At 35.9% G+C, this 21228-nt stretch overlaps 1 protein-coding gene across 1 annotated transcript; it reads left to right on the top strand.

Annotated features, from left to right (window-relative positions):
- Positions 1 to 1400: 1400 nt before the first annotated feature.
- LOC117319922 (complement C1q and tumor necrosis factor-related protein 9-like) lies at positions 1401 to 20844 on the top strand. Its single transcript, XM_033874632.1, has 6 exons — positions 1401 to 1898; positions 2088 to 2170; positions 11815 to 11913; positions 17161 to 17241; positions 17977 to 18048; positions 18464 to 20844. The coding sequence occupies exons 1-6, from the start codon at positions 1690 to 1692 to the stop codon at positions 18691 to 18693; spliced, it is 774 nt and encodes a 257-aa protein (XP_033730523.1). The 5' UTR covers positions 1401 to 1689; the 3' UTR covers positions 18694 to 20844.
- The last annotated feature ends 384 nt before the right edge of the window (positions 20845 to 21228 follow it).

Below are 21228 nucleotides of genomic sequence, written 5' to 3'. Positions count from 1 at the left end.
TCGTACCAGTCATGTCAACTGTATCGTACTGCCTATAGTCGACGAACTCGCTACCTGTGGAATAATTAGACTGACTGTACAAATCTGTATACGGGTCAGTCCTCATACGAGGCAAGTATGTGTCCGTATGACTAGTTACAGGTGTTGTAAAATTAGGGGCATTACATGTAGGTACCGACCAACTAGGCCTATCTAACCCTTTACCCTGCATGGCTAACACTTGGGAGAAAAACAAAAAAAACAAAAAAATTCTACAAAAATGCTACAAAAATAAAGAAAATACTGATTAGGCTAACAACGGATTACCCGAGCAAATAATCACGGCACCAGTTTGCAATCACAGGCTAAAACGATCTCTTATTTCAATAATCTTTTGATAGTGGACAAATTTAAATATGTAACAACTATTTACTTCTCCATCTTTACTATAACTGATACGTAGAAAGTCCATTGAATAGGGATGACAGAAAAGTGATCAACAATTTTACGTGCAGGATTTCTGCTGTTCCTGTATACTTCCCCTATAATTTAACTATATATAGATTTAAAAAAAAACATACATGAACACTGATTTCCTAGTCCTTGTGCTGATATTTTCGCCGCCCTTCTGTTTTCTTTTTTTCTAATAATAGCCATGGACGAGAATGGACCTTGTCTAAGTTTTTTCTGAAGCATCCTTAGTTAGGTTTAAAGAGACCCCCTCCTTCCCCCCCTTTTTTTATTATAAAAGACGAGTCTTAAAAAACTTTCTATTGGAATGAAAGGATTTGGTCTGAATACTGTAAAATAATTGGCCTAGTCCCAAGAGAATCTAATAGATAAATCACTTGATGTACTTCTGCACGGCCCGATAGATTTTAATCAAATTGCATTTTGTTTGGTTTATTTAGTTAAACGTCCTATTAACAGCTAAGGTCATTTAAGGACGGCCCACATTATACTGACAACGGGCAAACCAGTCGTTCCACATCCAAAATGCTGAGCGCTAAGTAGCACTACCAGTTTTAATGACTCTGGCATGTCTCGGCTAGAAGACAAAACCCAAAGCCTTCCTCACAGGGGCGAACGCCCATTTGAAGGCCAAACGTGAGGCATTGTCCAGAGAGACATATGAAGAAGAAAGTTGTTCAGGAAGAAGAGAAAAGATAAGATCCCAAATATAGTCGCATATTAGATCATACAATGGGGGCAGCAGGTACAATTCTTACGACCTACCTGCAAGGGCAGTCCATATTAGTCAGTAGAGATTGATAGTACGAATGTATTTTAAGGCATCGTGTTATGCTATCATAATTTACCACTGCGATGTTAGCTCGAGAGCCTCTTGAAACGTTTTTCTTTTAACTTGTTTATTAGTTTCTATAAGTATATATTTTACATTTTTGTATTACATAATTTACTACCAGCACATGAACCGATTTGTGCTAAACTATTGAAAATATAGACTGGACAGATGTCTTCTACACACTTGTAATAGATTTCAATGTTTCAACGATTACATATTCTAGGTTATAAACATAACGAATTTATGTGGGGAAGTCTCAAATACGAGATAAGATGACCAGTAACGTGACCCCGATGTCATTTCGTTATCTATCTAACCTACTTACAGTTCAGCATACCGGTGAATCCTTCGAAGTTATTATAATGAATATTACACAACAGATAGTCTGATCGGGAAGTTCAGATATGTTCCTCTCTGTGTTAACGTCGTTTTTAAATATCGCCTTTTTCGTCGATGCAGATATTGATCCGAATTTTCAAAGTTTGCAAAATCGGATTATCTCTCTAGAACGAATCGTCCAACAAATCAGTGCCGATTTCAAAGATCTGGAACAGCAACATACTCTTTTGGAATATAAATACCAAGCGCTTTCAGATGAGATAAAACAATTCAGGTAAACTTGCTCTAACTTAAAGCTATTTCAAATTGGAATGGTCTAATTCAAAAAAATAAATCAAAATAAAATCAAAAAAATCAGCATATTGTAAACAAGACAAACGGAACGCGTACCGAAAGTATTGTTAATGTACGTTATCTATTATTCCGCTATATACTTTAAAATCTATATAAGGAATAATTTCAGGAGGGCCGATTCAGGAGAGGAAAGTCGGATCAACTTTTCACGAATGACCACAGAAACTTCCCATTACAATGAGCGAAGTATACGTGAGTAAACAAGAATAAACATGTTCTTATTACATTTTTACCAGTGAAATATCGAAAATTATTCATTTTATATAAGTGATATTTTTCATTGGTGAAAATATTACTTCTGATTTAACCAATCAAAACACTACTTGCAAACGACAATGGGTAAAATTAAAAACTGATCCATGCGCACTCTTGGAGCTAATATTTCAATTATATTTTCACCCGTGCTGCGCATTTATGAAATATATCAACATATTAGCACCACTCGTAAAATGTATTTGTTATTACATACTGAAGACACTGTTAGATATCCTCTATATAATATTTCCTGTTTACAAAATCTGGACAACTGCAACATTTTAATGATTCTGAAGTGTTTAAATGTATATCAGAAAATGTACCCGGAACGATTTGCTATGTTAAGCTTAAAAAACGTGATTTAGGATGAAACTAAAAATGCCGAAAGTCCGACTTTCATAGCGACTTTAGTTTTAGAGTAATTGCATTTTTTCTCGAAAACAGTGACCTCTGACCTGTGACGTCACAGGTTTAACGGGTCAGAGCCGCCATATAGGAAATATATAGAAACAAACGTGAACACGTGTCTGCAATTAATGCGAATTAGACAACAATAATGCAAGTGCTAAAAAAACTTTTTTTGTGTTACATTTGTGAATTAGGTAATAACAAGTGCTACCGAAACCATTATAACGGGCCATATATAACATGTAACATCTTACTAATTTTCTATAATAACGAGCCGTAACAACATGTAACATCTTGCTAATTTTCTATTATAACGAGCCGCATGCAACGTGTATCATCTTCGATTCCTTATGTTCTATTATAACGGGTCGTACATAACATGTAAAATTTGAATAATTTTATATTTTTACGGGTCGTTGTAACATGTATAACATTTCGGATAATTGTCCAAAATTGATAAAACTTGTTCATAAAAGATTAGTAACTCCCAGACAAGACTCAAAGAGTAAATTTTCAACATCGTTGGTATATGAATGAGCCAACTTAGGTTAATTATTTTATAGGCAAACCTTTGAGATACAAATTTTTGCTTGTAGGGAAAATGAAACTCACTGAATTCCAAAAATAATGTGTTTGATTTCAACAACTTGAAAATGTATTCCCTATAGCATAAACGCAATTCTTAACCAAATTCAAGCTCAATTTACGTACAACCAGTAAAAGCATATCTTCGGAACTTTTTTGAAGTGCATGGAAACCAAACGCGTCAACTCACAAGCAATTATCGGCACGTACCGATTAGAAAACCAGAAATCACAGACACCTGTGGTGCAGGAACAGGTGTGACGAGCTTGTGGACCGTAATTTCACACCTGGTAATTATTTAGCGGTATACCTACCCACTCAAACTTGAGAATTCGAAATTCTCCGAACATGTTTGTATATCTTTTAAAGTCCTGTTTAAAAAGAAGACATGACTTGCGACACAGGAATGGAAAGTAAAATCACAAGGATCTCAATCACTTCACGATAATTACAATTAAAAAAAAATAATTAAAAATAAATAAATAAATAAAAAAAATCATACACTTTTATCATGGCGAGTTTAATAAGTTTTAGTATTAATAATGATGTTACGATGAACTAAATTGTATGTTTTATCATAAAAAATGGAGCTAAAATTATGGTTTTAATAAGTACCTATGATATGTACCTGTACCTAAACTATCAATAATATTAAGCACTTTTATATAATTTCACTGACAACGACCGTATACTAATTATATCTTTCTCAAGCATTTAATCGTCGGTAATCTCCGAGACCTTGACATGTGAAATAAGGGATACAATCTGTACATGTAGAAGTACGTTGTAGGCTCCAACACTGGTTTTCATACGGAAGATATTTAGTCTATTGTAGATCATGATGACTCTATATAATATATTACTTCCTGAATTAAGTGTCCTTCATGACTTAAAGCAGGTTTTGTATAGAATGCAATGCATACGTTTACTCTACGTGTATATCATCTTGTCTCACAAACCATAGTATCCAGCTGCAGATTTGTTGTATTGTTGGTATGTTTATTTGAATATTAATTTGCAAATAAAATGGCACATTATTTTATTTAAAACAAGAGGCCCATGGGGCATGTGTCGCTCACCTGGTTGAATTTGTCCAAATGTCAAAATAATGTTCATGTTCAATTCGTTAATACATAGCTTTATTTGTCAATCTCGAACAATGCTATATATGGTTATAGTGTGGTATCCCAACTGCTTTAAAGAAATAACGAAGTCCAGACTCTGTAAGGATGTGAAAAAACCTCAGGGATTGTTTTTTTACAACATGATTGTGTTTATCCCTTAACGTCCAGCGATGCTATACATGGTTATGGGATGGAGGGTCACAGCAACCATTTATGCAAAATTTGTTCCCCTTTCCCCAAGGATGCTTCTGGGTTCAAATCCATTTATAACTTTATGACAGGTAGCGATTTAAAGGAATTACCTCTATTTCCCCTATTGGGCCCCATCCCCTCAGTCCTTTGGAGGTCTGTGTCATTGTTTACGCAAAATTTGTTCCCCTTCGCCCAAGGATGTTTCTGACCATAATATATTCATAACTTTATGACTATTATAGCGATTAAAAGAAATTACCTCTATTTCCACTATTGAGCCCAACCCTTCTGGAACCTTGGGAGTCACCTTTTATGCAACATCTGTTCCCATTCAACCAATGACGTTTCTGACCAAATTAGGTTAAAATCCATCCATAACTTTATTACTAGTAGCGATTTAAAGAAATTACCTCTATTTCTCCTATTGGGCTTCGCCCCTCTGGCCCCTGAAGGGTCAGTGTCACCGTTTATGCAAAATCTGTTCCCCATTGCCAAAGGATGTTTCTTACCAAATTGGTCCAAATCCATCAATAACTTGATGACTAGTAGCGATTTGAAGAAATGATCTCTATTCCCCCTATTCGACCCCGCCCCTCTGGCCCGTTGGGGGTCAGAATCTTCATTATTGCAAAATCTGTTCCCCTTCCCCAAGGATGTTTCTGACCAAATTGGGTTAAAATCTATTCATAACTTTATGTAAGTAGCGATTTAAAGGAATTACCTCTAGTTTCCCTATTGGACCCCGCCCCTCTGGCCCCTTAGGGCTCAGACTAGTAATTTATGCAGGATTTGCTCCCCTTCCCCCGAGGCTTTTTCAGACTAAATTTGGTTCAAATCCATTCATAACTTTATGAGAAGAAGCAATTTAAAGGTAGCAATTTAAAGGAATTGCGTCAATTTCCCCTATTGGGCCCCGCCCCTAAAGCCCCTTCGGGTTCAGCGTCACCGTTTATGCAAAATCTGTTCCCCTTCCCTAAAGGATGTATTCGGTCCTGCCACTCCGGCCCCTTGGGGGTCAGAGTCACTATTTATGCAAAATCTTATCCCCTTCTGCCAAGGATGATTCTGGCCAAATTAGGTTCAAATCCATTCACAACTTTATGACTAGTAACGATTTCAAGGCATTACCTCCATTTCCCCTATTTGGCCCCACCCCTGTGGCCCGTGGGGGTTCAGTGTCACCGTTTTTGTAAAATCTGTTCCCCTTCCTCCAAGAATGTTTCTGACCAAATTTGGTCAACATCTAATAAAAACTGATTGACTAGTAGCGGTTTAAAGAAATTGCCTCAATTTCCCTTATTTGGCCCTGCCCCTCTGGCCCCTTGGGGGGTCAGAATGGTCATTTATGCAAAATTTGTTCCCCTTTCCACAAGGATGTTTCTGACCAAATGCGCTAGTTTCATACCACCTTTCTAAACGAAAGTACAGGAGTGTTCCGATTCGAAAACGAGGCAATCGGTGTTGACATTTACGATGACAAAACTGTTGACGCTGAGGCTGAGGTTCAATTGCAACTTCGTGACAACGATATCGAAAGTTTGCGTAAATTGAAAGTTCCGTTCCCAACCTGAAAAATATATTGCGGTATTATCAAGAAAGTATTACCGGAAATAAGAATATGCTTGTGTCCGTTCTATCGCTTTAAAATCCCGGTTAGAAAGCGCTAATGTCGGTGATAATATGATATTGACAGTTTAAGTTTTGATCCACTGTTTACGTCGATTATGACGCGTTATAGGCCCCATTCCAGTGCTAAAGCACAGGTACATGACTCGTTTTATAAAATAATCATATTGATATGTACTCTTATATGTTAATATTTTATAAAACGAGTCAGACACCTGTGACTAAAGGTAAATCGTGGACAGACACGGAGGGTAAAGCGGGGATTACCTCTTCTTATGGACTGGAAGAAGATTGAGAATCTGAGGGGAAAATAGAGACCTTTATTAGAAATACCAAAATGAATATTTATAATCTTTCCATTTTAAAACAACTTTCTAAGCAGTTAATTTAGTTAAATGAAGTTATTTCTAAATAAACACCCCCAAGTGGTTAAATAGTTAGGCCACTGCTCATGGTTTGAATAGTAAATATATTCTGCTCATTGTCAAAATTACAACAGAGGGCTTTAATAATCAGCAGGTTATCGAAAGCCTTGTTGCAAGATAAATTTCGGTGATTCATGACTTCATGTGTTGTACTGAGGGCCCTTGTAATGACAAACTATAGTTAAAATAATTTTTAAATATTATATACAATTAATACAATGTGTTACATTTTGAATTGTTTAACTACATATATGTTACATGGTATATGTTATATTATTTCAAATTTAAGGTAAAAAGTACCGCAGCCAAGGTTTTGTAAAACGAAGAAGAGTTTTTCATGTCAACACTGATATGATAATTTTTTTGATGTAAAACATTTTAATTACCCGGTACATCAAATTTTCCAGTTAGTATTGTATATATTGATAAATTATAATGCACGGTGATATATATTATAACTTAATATCACCATAATTTCTTAAAATAAACGTCTTGTAACTTAAAACTTTTACAATGACAAAATTGCAAAACGTGTTGTGGGGACCAATAAGATAATTACATAATTATACCCACATCTTTTAGTACATTTCTAGCTTAGGTACTCTTAACCTTAATAATGTTTTCAAAGTTAGGTGAATGAATGACCAAAAACTTCAATTAAAATTCAAAAGTTTTTATTTTCTCAGATGAGCAAACAAATACAGTGTATTATCAAAATTTTGGAATTCAACATAGCTATTAGGAATGCCCTAATAATTTCCCTCGATCACACATAACATTATCACCTGATTCTAACAATGTTAGCACACCACTGTCTTTTGTTGTTTGTTTGTCCGACACTCTACCTCCCCACAAATCAGAAACAAATGTAATTACTCCATTAAATCAAATTTTGGACTGATGCCAACAATAACCTTGCATTGATAATTGCGCTTATATGATGACCATGTCTGTGATTGAGCAATCATAGAAGAAGGAACCTTGACATATATTTCGGTACATCTAAGATAATTCGCGTTGAAGGATAATAAACAAAACTATCAGCAGATTTTTTCTTACAAGCTTTTGTGATGGAAAAGGAAACATCATTGGTAGTTCAAGATATAAAAGAATTATCCATGTAGTAAATATTTTAGAAAACTGAGACTGCGATATACCAAATCTATATGCAATGTCGCGAACAAAAAGTCCAACTTTCAGTCTAACAAGAATCTTAGAAAATTCCTCAATTGAAAGTTTTGTTGCTGGACATTGTATTCATTTTGTCTAGCATCATTATTGGACCAATGTTTTCACCTTTACCTCACCAATAACATATTTGTTCTGCTTTTGGAGATAAGTATTTTAATATACACTCAAACAAAGTTGATAAATCCTGTATAAAAAAGCAATGTTTGGGCCATCTTTAATCTTTTCAATGGAAAAACGATTCCCTTTATATTCATTCAATCGATCTTTGATTCCATATCATTTATTTGTGATGACATTTTTTCAATTAATATCTGTAGATTTTCAATTTCATTCTCGCCATCATCATCGACATGAAAACTGTAAATGTGGTCGCTATAAGTATATCGCTATAAGTAGAGTGGTTATGATCACAGACATTTATCACATCACCATCATCTGTCTGGCAGCCTACAACACTAGTGCCAGGACCTGCTTGAATTCCAATTTCCTAAAACAAAATAAATATAGTTTGCATTAATTTATTATACATTTAATTTTCGTATCCTTAAAACTAAAAAATCTAAACTCCATATATACATTAGGTAAATTACATTTAGTTTTACAGCATTTATCCCTCGAGCTCCCTACTGGAAATTTAGGAGGGAGGAGGCACAATGGTAGCGAGTGTGACTTGTAACCCGGCCAGAGGACCTAGGTTCAAGCCCCAGCATGGGGCAAGTCACTTCACTCTTCATTGCTATGTGGTACTAGTGCTGGGCATGTGAATGTGAAGTGCTATATCGTCTGCTTGGCTATATACTCCCCAGAAATGAGAAATCTTCTGTTTGGTGCAAATGGACCAATGATTACAGGTAATAAAATTGTGAACAGCTTAGAACTGGTCTAATGCTTGTGATAAATGGTATATAAACGTTTTACATTACTATTATTGGGACATTGTTTTATCAACAAATTCTTACTGGTTTCCAAATAAATTTAATTTGTGCTTGTCAACTTTTGTGCAATTGAATTGTAATGTAAATACAGGAAAAAATCATCCAGAAAATATTCACAAAATCACCAAAAATAAATTTGGGTGAGGGTAGGGGATTTTAAGTGGGGCAGTCCAAGTAAATCGAACTCTTTCTTCTAGCTAGTTTAGATCTCTATGGATCCCTAATAAATGCTGCCTTCTTTAACCAGCCCCCTTCCCCCGACAAAATCGTTAAGCTTGTTAGTACATGCCTACTAGTACTATCTAAAACTGATTAAAAAATAATGGTATAAAAAACTTACCGAACCAAATACATGTAGTTCAGAAACATGCAAATTCTCAGAATCATCCACAACCGATTCCAGTCTCATTCATGGTTGTTGACCTCTTCAATGAACTTTTTCTAGGAGTATGTACAGTTATCCATGAGAAGACTTTTGATGCCTGGTCAGGTTTTAATGTCCAGTTTTAACTTACAAGTGCAATGGAAATTTGCTCCTTCAAACGGTATTTGAATTCATATATTTATCAAAGAATACCAGCGCAGCTTTAATTTCCTGTCTTCAAAAACCTTTTTTTGGTCTTTGAATAAAATGTATTTCTGTGCTAGTCGCATCTTTCTTGAAGGCAAAGTTGTCACATTCATAAACACAACACTGCTTCCCTTTGGATTTCGGCATATCCGTGGATATGGATTATTGAAAATATTTAAGCATATGTAAATGCATAGATCTTAATATTTAAAAAGGTTGGACGGAGTAAAATGGAAACGACCTATATCAATTGGCATTTAAAAAAAACGTTACTATAAATAGTTAAATTGGCCCGGGATACAACCTGTCCGGAACACTGTCGTTCTGTATAACAGAAAAAAATATACAGGGACATACATAGAGGAATTAGCAACTCTTCTAGTTTGGATACTGACATACGGTGAGTTTTGTATTTGTGCACTGAACCGTGAAGGTGTGATTACCACTATATCGCTACTACTATACCAGCAATTAGGTAAACTTGGATAATTTCATCAAAGGTCTGATAATTGATGTACAATTAAGTTAACTTTTCAAAATAGGTTAAAATTAAAATTGATCACAAGCAATGTAAATGTATTCCGTTTTTAATTGATTCAATAGTGAAAAAAAGTTCTTTTGGAAAATTTGCTAAAAATAAACTATATCTTAGGCAAAATTTTAATAACTTTATGACAAAATATGTTTCAGAGACTTAATCAGTGCACGTGGAATTTATTCAAATTTTACTGATTCAAAAATTGAAAGGATTTGACGAGAAGTAGGAATGTGGTCACAATGGCTGCAATGGTTATGTAGTTTACTCGATGTCATCTCGCCATACGTCGTTATCAATATAGATAGACAGAGACAGTTATTGGTAGGCTACCAATCCCTGTATGTACGTTCCTGGTATCGGACTCGTAGATACGTCTACTGGCAAGACAACTGTCGTTAACCGACCAACAACAGTGAACATTGTGCTTGTCCTACTTATAAAAGACCGATAGGAACATTAAACATCTGCAAAAACAACCCCGCCCCCTCTGACAACACGCACATTGTATCGTTTTTTGTTTTGTTATTTACCTTCTGATGTTAAACAAAAAACCTTTGTATGGTTTTAATGCATTAATTAATAATGAATTTAATCTCTTTGTCCAAATTGTGCGTTATTCTTCACGTAAATACTCTTACCTGCCAAAGCCGGTACAGCGAATCTTTGAGGTAGGGCGTAAGAATTGTACCTGCTGCCCCCATTGCATGATCGTAGGAGGCGACTAAATTTGGGATCTTTCTTCTTCCTAATGTCTCCCTTGACAATACCTCACTTTTGGCCTTTAGTTGAGCGTTCGCCCCTGTCAGGAAGGCTTTGGGTTCTGTCCCCTGGCCGAGACATACCAGAGCCTTTAAAAATGGTAGTTGCTACTCCTGCTTAGCGCTCAGCATATTTGGAGTGGGACGACTGGTTCGCCCGTTGTCAGTATAATGTGACCAGGTGGGGTGTGCTGCTGGGTGTCTTCGGCAGTATGCTTCAGTGAGGTAGCACTATAAATCGGCAAAAGATCCGGCTTACCACAAGGAGACGTAGACCTTAGCTGTTAATAGGAGGTTTAACAAAATAAACCAAACCAAACCTTAACACGAACATACCGCAGCCTCCCAAAACACACATACGCACTCACCACACGCATGCATGTCGCACACACGTGAGGCCGTCCTTAAATGACCTTAGCTGTTAATAGGACGTTAAACAAAATAAACCAAACCAAACCAAACCAAACCAAATGACTGATCTTTGTCAACAAACAAGTCAACACCGGCCGCCTCGTTTTCGATCGGAACGCGAAATGAGTAATACCAAGGGGAGGTAATCAAGCGTAACAAAGCATACTAATTGTCTTTAAAGCTCAAACTGATATTGTTGGAATCCGACGTCTTGTCGGCAATATTCGCGAAAGTCATCAACCTCAAATCTTATATCCAGATCGTATTCAGACATGTCTGTGTTGCTACTATTCACACTGCCGCCTATACTGCTTGCCACCACTTCAGTGTCTCCGTTAAACCTGTGACGTCATAAACTGAAGAGTTCCAAATTAGCGTGACTGACCGATACTCTGATTAGCAGTCGGCCGACAGGTGCAAATCGCGTACTTCGATGTGCGATATCTCGGCACTCGGCCAACCGATTTTGATACAGTTTGCGACATTCTTCTTTGGTGGTTACATAGAATAACATATTTAAATATCGTTTTTCGTTCCGGGTACACTTTAATATATGATTTAACACGATTGGTAATGTCCCACGAAGTAATAAACGAGTTTAATATATGTATTACTTCACGTGCGATTATGCTAGTTTACGAATACATTTTCTATTATTATTGCACGTTTGATATATCGTATTGAACGGCAATTTCGCACTACAATTGGTCTGCTATACAATGAATGCAAAAAAATATTCCTTTAATGAATCTTTCAAAAACCTAATATATACAATTATATACTATTAATATTTCTGCATTTTCTGTCGCCTTTACAGTTACAAAGGGACAGAAAGGGGATAAAGGTGACCCTGGTCAACGTGGGCCTAAAGGAGAAGCAGGAACAAATGGATTCAATGGGGACGATGGGTTTGACGGTAAAGGCGATTCGAACCTGAATTAAGTACTTAATTGAAGAAAATGGCTAAACAAGTAATCTCAAAACTCGAACCTTTAGAAAAGGTTGAATGACACTTTCTGATCGCCACAGGCTACGGATATAAATATGTCACTACCCTAAACATAACGCCAAAGAATTTCATTCAAACGACCTATCACTTGACATAAGAAATACAAGTAAAAGTTAAATTATGATATTGTACTTTCACTCAATTATATAAACCGTGTTAAATCTAAATTCCTTTCTTATAAAGACAATAAATAGAATTAGAAAAAGGGGCATAACCCTATTAGAACTGGTAATTCGGCAAACATCGTTGCATAGAGCTAAGCCTCATTGGATCATCTAACTACATACCAAATTTTAGTAAAATTGAAAACAAAGGGGGTATAAAAATTCAAAATTTCCATCAATTCTTGCGTCCTATCCGCAAGACAGAAGTAACCAAGGAACTAAGTAAATCTACTTCGGCGATGTGTCCAACTGACAAAGTATGACCGTGTTATGCCGTGGTGCGGTCTCCAAAATCAGAAGGCGTAGTCAAAGACGCATGTTAAGCAATCGACTTCCTCTCACCAACAAAATGACCAGGAATCAATATAGGCTTGTTTTGATATACTACAGCCTGCATGAGAAAGTTTCTATAACAGCATACCTTGACTAAAATTTATTTTCGAAACCGTTAACACACACTAATTGGATATAAAAGCTGTTCGTCTGTACAGGATACGAGCAGTCATAGCCAAAATTTTCATTTCAAACTCTATACGTGTGTAGAAATACGTTATTGATATCCATTTGTACCCCGTTTAATCTGATGCTGATTGGCCCTAAATGACTCAAAGTGTTGATGGGCTGTAAAACAATGCAATTCAAACTCCACCTTTTCGGTCATATCGACATTTCAGTGTTGATGGACTTTCAAGATAAGTCATGCGGAGCTATAGGTTTCCACTCCGCTCATCCTGTAGGTGGTAAATATGAAACACCAAAGTTTACGCTTTAACGGCGACATTCGTTGAGGAATTTTAATCAAGCTTCACACAATGATAAATGACGATAACATCGCAGCCAAGTTAGAACTTCAGTGATTTTAGGTCAAAGTCACTGTAACTATTTCAGTGGGGGCTGGTAGGGACATGCAATGCCATGGCCAAGTATGCCTGTTTAAACTCGCTAAGTGAATGATGATATAGTGGTTTAATTCTATGCAGACCTTTGTTGAGGGCAATCCATGATGTTACGGACCTGACCTGGACAACATTCTCCGATTTGGATTGGTGTTATTTTTTAAACGTTCTATCAACATTTAATGACGGCCTCCCTTGCCGAATTCGGAGGGGGATATAGTTCAGGGCAGGTCCGTAAAACCATGGAATGCCCGAAACGACAGTCTCCATTTACTTTATTACATGATTTATATTCATTAAAAACAACAAACAAACAAACAAAAAACACATCACAGCACAGATGACATAATTAATATTCAAGCAGGAGTCAATATAAGATAACACGACGTAACAATATACAATCATCGACCTTTTTCAGGTGAATACGAGGATTTATCAAACTGAGAAAGTGATATTTCCGCCGAGGCCGCAGGCGAAGGGAAATATCTCTTTCGAAGTTTGAAATATCCTCGTATTCACACGGAAAAAAGGTTGATAACTATTTTATTAAATGAATGATATTTACTTGTTTTAATGCATTTTAATGACACGGAGACGGTGAAAGGGGTCGACATTGAGGTGCTCCGACATCCTTCCAGGACCCTTTCACCTCGTTGCGCGTTTGAAACATGTGGAGCAATTGATTCATTTAATGATTTAACAACTTCCTCCTCCGAAATAATTCGAAATCGTGCCTTGTGAGGTGAGGCGTCTCTGTTATCTGCCATGTTTACACTCCACGAAGTATTTTTCTTACTGGCGTCTGATTGGTCAATATTCAACAGCAGCGGTTTTGGATTCAGTTATTAACCTTGGAGCCTTACAGCGGGGTTTTTGGATTTCAATATTAACCTCTCGTGCAGACTTTAGTCATTGCAGGTGGATATCGCATTTTATGTTGGCCTGTGCGGGCAGTTAAGACCAATCAGCGTTGAGTAAATACTGGAGTCACATAATAAAACATTTTATGCCCCTCCAAATATCAAGAATAACTCAAACAAGTACATGTATATGAAATTGAAATTGCCACCCACCAGGGTGATATTTAAATTTATTACTAAGAAAGCAACCTAGTGGCTTCTAAGGTTTGGTTTGGTTTATTTTGCTTAACGTCCTATTAACAGCTAAGGTCATTTAAGGACGGTCTCCCGTGCGTGCGACATGCATGCGTGTGATGAGTGCGCATGTGTGTTTTGGGAGGCTAGGGTATGTTCGTGTTAAGTCTCCTTGTTATAGGCCGGAACTTTTGCCGATTAAAAGTGCTACCTCACTGAAGAATACTGCCGAAGACACCCAGCAGCACACCCCACCCGGTCACATTATACTGACAACGGGCTAACCAGTCGTCCCACTCCAAATATGCTGAGCGCTAAGCAGGAGTAATAACTACCATTTTTAAAGACGGTATGTCTCGGCCAGGGGACAGAACCCAAAGCCTTCCTGACAGGGGCGAACCCTCAACTAAAAGGCCCGTAGTTTGGGATAATTGCAATAATACATGTAAACAATTGATAGAATCAATACAGTTAGAAGCTACACGTATTATCACTGGACTTAGGAAAGGAACTGCACATAATATATTATACAGAGAACTTGGACTGGAAACTATGTAGATCAGAAAATTATTATAACAGCTTTTCCCCAACTATGCTACGTGAATTTAATTCCATTAACACTAAAATTCTAAATCACCCATCCCTAGGTGTTTTTAAGAAATTTATCACTCCCGTCAATATTATATTTGGCAACTTAGAAACAATGCAAGTAATTTAAATTTTGACCGTTTTAATGATCATCTCATAGATTCACCATTGTGCAGATGTAATCAAGGGGATGAAACTTCATACCATTACTTTTTTGAATGCTGCTTATATGAACAGCAAAGGCAAGAGTTGAAACAAAATATCAATAACCAGCATCATCTAACCACTATAATATTAACACATGAAATTACTTGTTGTCTGATGAAATTAATATCAACATTCTGAATGCCGTTCAAAAATACATTAAAGATAGTAAGAGATTTGATTAAACTCAAAATTAACCATACTTAACCAAAATGTTATTTTCTAGACCCAGACTCGCTCAATTAGTTTTTGATTATTATTTTACCTGTATTTACATATATTCTATATTGTTCATATTCTTGATATAAGAATGTGGTGAACCTGCGACCTGCTTCAAAAGTCAGCTGATCCCTGAATATCTCTGATTTACTTAATTCAAAACTAGTATATTCAACTAGAATCTTTTTATTCCAAAGTATAATTACACAGTTTATTATATCTAATATGTGAAAGCTTTGCTTGGATGCAGGGGCATTCAGTCTGAATCTAGCACACTAAGATGGATGGCTACAGAAGAAGGAGTAAGACATTTTATGCCTGAACATCTATAGTGCTGCTGGATTTAAGGCTGGGTGCCAATCCTGTATCTAAGCAATAGCTATTAACTGAGAACAAAATCTTTTTATAACTCTGTAACATGATCATAATTTGACAAAGGATATACTAGAACATTATTACCTCCCTTTTCCACTAATTGTTAGTTCTTTTTGTAATTACCTCCCTTTGACCATATATAAAAATCAATATATTCATAAAAAAAAATTCATCTCCATAGATATTTCATCTCCATTGACTTAATTTATATACATATTTCTTATACTTTTTCACTTTCAATTGTTTTAGTTTAATTCTACTATTGTTCTGTTTGTATTGGGGAAGACTTATATAGGCCAAGCCTGCTGTCTAACCCATTTGTATAGATGTTATACAATAAAATATGTTGAAATGAATGAAACTAAAAGGCAAAAGTGAGGCATTGTCAAGGGAGACATTAGGAAGAGGAAAGCTGTTAAGAAAGAAGAGAAAAGATAAGATCCCAAGTTAAGTCGCCTCTTACGATCATGCAATGGGGGCAGCAGGTAGAATTCTTACGCCCTACCTGCAGGGTTCTAAGAAGAAATAATTCTTATGATTGCAAAGTAGTTGCACCCGTACAATAATGGCAACTACAATCAATATAAAAAAAATAAAGATCCAGTCCTGGGCTAAGAAACAGAGATAAAAAGACTATATTAAAACCTGTGGACTGAACTGAATTTAGGACGTACATTTCGGAATTACACTAATATAATTAACACAAAAAAGACTACAACATTCTTATTATATTAATTATCAAGGTGACAATCTAGTACCACTTATTCATTCCAACCACAAACAAGGGGAAGGTGAGTTTGGGATTGAAAAAAACTTTGCCAGTATGTATGTGTGTTTAAAAAATCCAATATGGCAGATGATTGAGAATAGAGATGTGTCCTTCAGGCCATTTCAACCCAGCAGAAGCCTGTTATCCAATTCCGTCATCAGAAACCAATGAAAATGTAGTAATTATACCGCTATTAAGGATACGCGTTCCCATTAATATTAGCCTAGAAATATTGGCATAATTAAAGGCAATATTATAAAAAGGTCTTGATATGAGTTACGAGCATGAATTAAGCTAATTCCTTAGCTAGCATATATTGACTCTTCGGTGATGTAATGAATATTCCGAAGGAACTAGTTCATGTCTTGCAATCTCATTAGGACCGGTGTTTGGTTTGGTTTATTTAGTTTAACGTCCTATTAACAGTTAAGGTCATTTAAGGACGGCCTCCCGTGCGTGCGACATGCATTGCGTGTGGTGAGTGCGTATGTGTTTTGGGGGGCTAATACAAATTATATGATAAATTATGGACTGTGTTGGGGACTCGTACAAAGTCTTTTCAAAGCATAGATATTGCGTACAAAGTATCTCATGAACGACCCAAGTGATGAAATATTTATTCTCACTTTGAAAAAAATGCTTGTGTACAAGCTATTTCATAATAGGTTCATATGTATGCCATCATATCATAAAATTAAGATCTAATACTTATACATACATATTCATCAGTCAAAATGGCCAAAAGGTCACTTAAACTTTCGACGATAATTTACTAAGGTATTCAAGCTCATCATTTTGATATTTGACTACAAAAATAACCGTTGGACTTTGTTTTCATTATTAAGGACAAAAAGGAATGAAAGGAGACCAGGCCAGAAATGGTTCAAAGGGTGATACAGGCCCTCAGGGGGTACCAGGACCGACAGGTTTGCGTGCTTTCTGTCGCTAATTGGAAATAGAAATATTCAAAGTCTCTTATGTGTTTTTTTATAGATGTTAAAATGTTTCAAGCTAAACTTCATAATCATATGTGGGTATATCTTCATTTAATTTCCGTCAAACCTGTTCAGTTACGTCAACAACTCGCAAGTAAGGTAAATAATAAACATCTAAAAACAGAACGTGAACCATTTTTGCTTACGCCTAGTCACATCCCACGAAAAGCATGGTACGGATAAGTTTCACTGCGAGATCATTGTAGCTTTTTACGCTAAATCCATCCTTTATTTTGCCTAACAGTCTCAAGTCATAGATGATGTTTTTTAATCTTCACGGCAACGACTAGTACCTCTGATCGACTTTGGTCTTCTGGTGCGAGGCTTTGATTGCTAATCAGCCATTCTTCAAAACAAACCAGTTAGCGTATATGACATGTTTTCCTCCTTTCAGTGACATATAGAATGAGGCACCGCATTAGAATTTCCCCTTAATCATTGGGTAGTTTCTCGGTTTTACGGTATTGTTTCTTGCATACTTTTCGAGATATTTCTGTAGTTTTGACATAATTTCTCTCAGAAATTAATTCACCTGTTTTTCGAGATCCGGATGGGTTTGTGCATGTCGTACAAGGTGATGATTTTTAGAATCTAGAATTTATTTTAGTTCTTATTTTTGTTGATATTGTAGTGTTACCCATTATTACTGTAGACCAATTGTTGCAGGTCACACCGGGCATATAGGTGTAAAAGGAGATAAAGGTGAACCAGGACAACCTGGGTCCGTTGAAGCAAAGGGTAAGCAATATTTAACAACCTGAGTTGTAATGCACTTATAATTTGTGTCCGATACCACATCATCTTTTTTACACGTGTATTATTTTCGTCTCCTTTCAGATTTACAACCATTTAATTGAGATGCTAGTCTTAAGACAACTCTTTCAGCATTGATCTTCGTGCATCTATAGGATAAATTTGAAAATATCCAGTACTTTCTTTTTTCTTTGATTTAAATAATCATGCTTCTAATAAAACCTTAAACGTTTCTTCAAATCAAAATTAGGGGAAATAGCACAATATGATGTTGCTGAACATATGCCAAATTGAGTTTTATTTTTTATATTTTCATTCGCCTCGTCAAATCACTGTTTATCAATGCAACGAATTTATTTGCAAACCTAATCTATACTCTTTTTTAATTTTTTTTATCCAGGTACGAAAATGGCATTTTCTGTGTCAAATTTCGAAACAACTCGGGTCAACCAATCACCAATCATACTTACGTTTGATGACATTTATTCAAATTTCGGGGATGATTATGATTCCAGGACGGGCAGCTTTATATGTACAACTCCTGGAACATATGTCATCACGTGGGCTACAGAGGTAGAAACAAAATACAGCCGTACGCTCGTATTTACAGAAAAATGGAAAGACAATTAATATGCTTGCTGTTACTTCTCCAACACTTTCGTCGAGCAGTGCTTCTCAGACAATCATTCTGCACTTAAACATACACGACAGGCTGCATATTGAAGCACTATCAATTTCTTCAATTTCTGGGGTCATCGTTCGAAGTTCTTTCTCAGCATTTCTGCTATAGTAATTTTTTTTCTTGGGAGGTGGGGGTATATGTATTCTTGAAGCTTTCGATCCGAGTCCATTGCTGAAAACTATACCAGACGAATCATAACGCCATGTCACATAGACTCGAAGCTGTCAAGATACAGGTGAAGCCACGTAGTATTCTCCATATTCTACAAATATACATGTACCTTTGACGGGCCTTTTAAATTGACTCCTGTGACGGGTAGATTGCCGTGGTTCGATAGTGAAGCTATGTTAATTCCGTCTCTACAACAGTCTATGTGATGAAGCAAACGTTTGACCGAAATATTTGTTAAAACGAATTACTGATCAATATTAGTCCTCATACTCTGTTATTCATCAATTCATTGTTTGGGAGAAAGCAGTATACTAAACATCGGATTTATTATAAACTTTTAAAAGGATTCAAAATTAAAAAGTTAAAATCCACAAATCACTCATTCAAACAGAACTGGTTGTAAAAGACATTTTATGGTATAAAGATATTGCACGTAAATAATCAAATATAAGCGATGCAGAAACTGTATCGAATATGCACTTTTACCATACGTGCCAACTTCAAGTTTAACATCGCGGTTATTTGTTTGTTAACATTGATCTTCCATGGTACAAATTGTTTTCCGAATCCATTTTGATAGGGTTTGTTATCAATAGATTACAATTTGAATATGAAAGTCTAATGTCGTTTTGTTATAGGTCAAGTGATGCCTAGCAGCCTGATCAGCTTTCTCATTTCCAATTATTCCAATATTGAATCCAAAACAGGACATGGTGAATGACCTTAGCTGTTAATAGGACGTTTAACAAAATAAACCAAACCAAACATGGTGACATGTCATTAGAATTTTATTGAAGAAAAACTACATTTACTACTGTTATTAAAATATTTGGATTTTGATACTTTGAGGTACTGATAAAGAATCCAAGCAGATCAGCGTCTTGGTAATATAAAAACATGGCGGACTTATTTTGGGAAGAAAAAAAAACTAATAATCATAAATAATCGAAAGTAAGGGAGCGTTGAGAAACATATTGAATCATAATTATGATACGAATTTACGTCGTTTTGTTATTTTGGTTTGGTTTATTTTGTTACGTCCTATTAACATCTAAGGTCATTTAAGGACGGCCTCCCGTGCGTGCGACATGCATGCGTGTGGTGAATGCGTATGTGTGTTGTGGGAGGCTGCGGTATGTTCGTGTTAAGTCTCCTTGTGATAGGCCGGCACTTTTCCCGATTTATAGTGCTACCTCACTGAAGCATACTGCCGAAGACAAGCATCGTTTTGTTATAGGTCAAGTGATGCCTAGCAGCCTGATCAGCTTTCTCATTTCCAACTATTCCAATATTGAATCCAAAACAGGACATGGTGACATGTCATTAGAATTTTATTGATGAAAAACTACATTTACTACTGTTATTAAAATATTTGGATTTTGATACTTTGAGGTACTGATTAAGAATCCAAGCAAATCAACGCCTTGGTAATATAAAAACATGGGGGAATTATTTTGGGAAGAAAAAAAAAACTAATAATCATAAATAATCGAGAGTAAGGGAGCGTTGAGAAACATATTGAATCATAATTATGATACGAATGAGTCGGTGAGAGAAAGCACGGGTATTTATAGGAATCGATTATTATCATATTGCTCCTAATAAGTCAGTATCGATGTACCCGGAACAATATCACTTAAAAGCAGACGGAATAAAAAACAATGGCAGTAGTTGGCTAAATCTTGTTGAAAAGTTGTTTATGCTGACAGCCAGAAATACAAATATGAGTTAAATTAGCCTCAGCATTGTGTGGTAATTTCGGGGACTGCGTTACCACCGGTAGTACTCTAGGATGTCTTCTCATATTCTTTAAAATTCACGCGATCCATGTAGTATTTACATAAACTCATTGTTGTTTTGGTCTTCTAAATATTCAAAACATAAAACATTACTCCGAAAGTCTTACAGAATAAATGTTGTAGATGGAACTACATTTGGTTTTTTTTGTTGTTATGACTGCTGCTAAGACCGTGCCAAGAAACAAAAAAAAAACACCATAAAAATAACTTTTTTTCTTGAAAGTTAATATTAACTAGAAATAATGTAATTTTTGCATGTACAATTATTGTGGGTTTTAAATATCTAAAATTAAATTATTTAATTCGGAAAAAAAAACCTTTTGTTGTATTGAGATAACGGTTCCGGTGAAAGTGATGGGTAACTCGTACCCAACGTTTGTTATGGTCTAACGGCAGACAATTCTGTCGGAGTTTGTTTCTACACAGTTCAACTAAGCTGACATAGACAACAGACAACAACACAAAACTTAAGCAGAAAGTATTTATTGATGCTGGAGATGGTATCTGAAAAAG

The sequence above is a fragment of the Pecten maximus genome, chromosome 2 (assembly GCF_902652985.1).
Source record: "Pecten maximus chromosome 2, xPecMax1.1, whole genome shotgun sequence".
Taxonomy (NCBI): domain Eukaryota; kingdom Metazoa; phylum Mollusca; class Bivalvia; order Pectinida; family Pectinidae; genus Pecten; species Pecten maximus.
The sequence above is the reverse complement of the archived record's forward strand: the minus strand, read 5'-3'. Positions and strand labels throughout refer to the sequence as shown.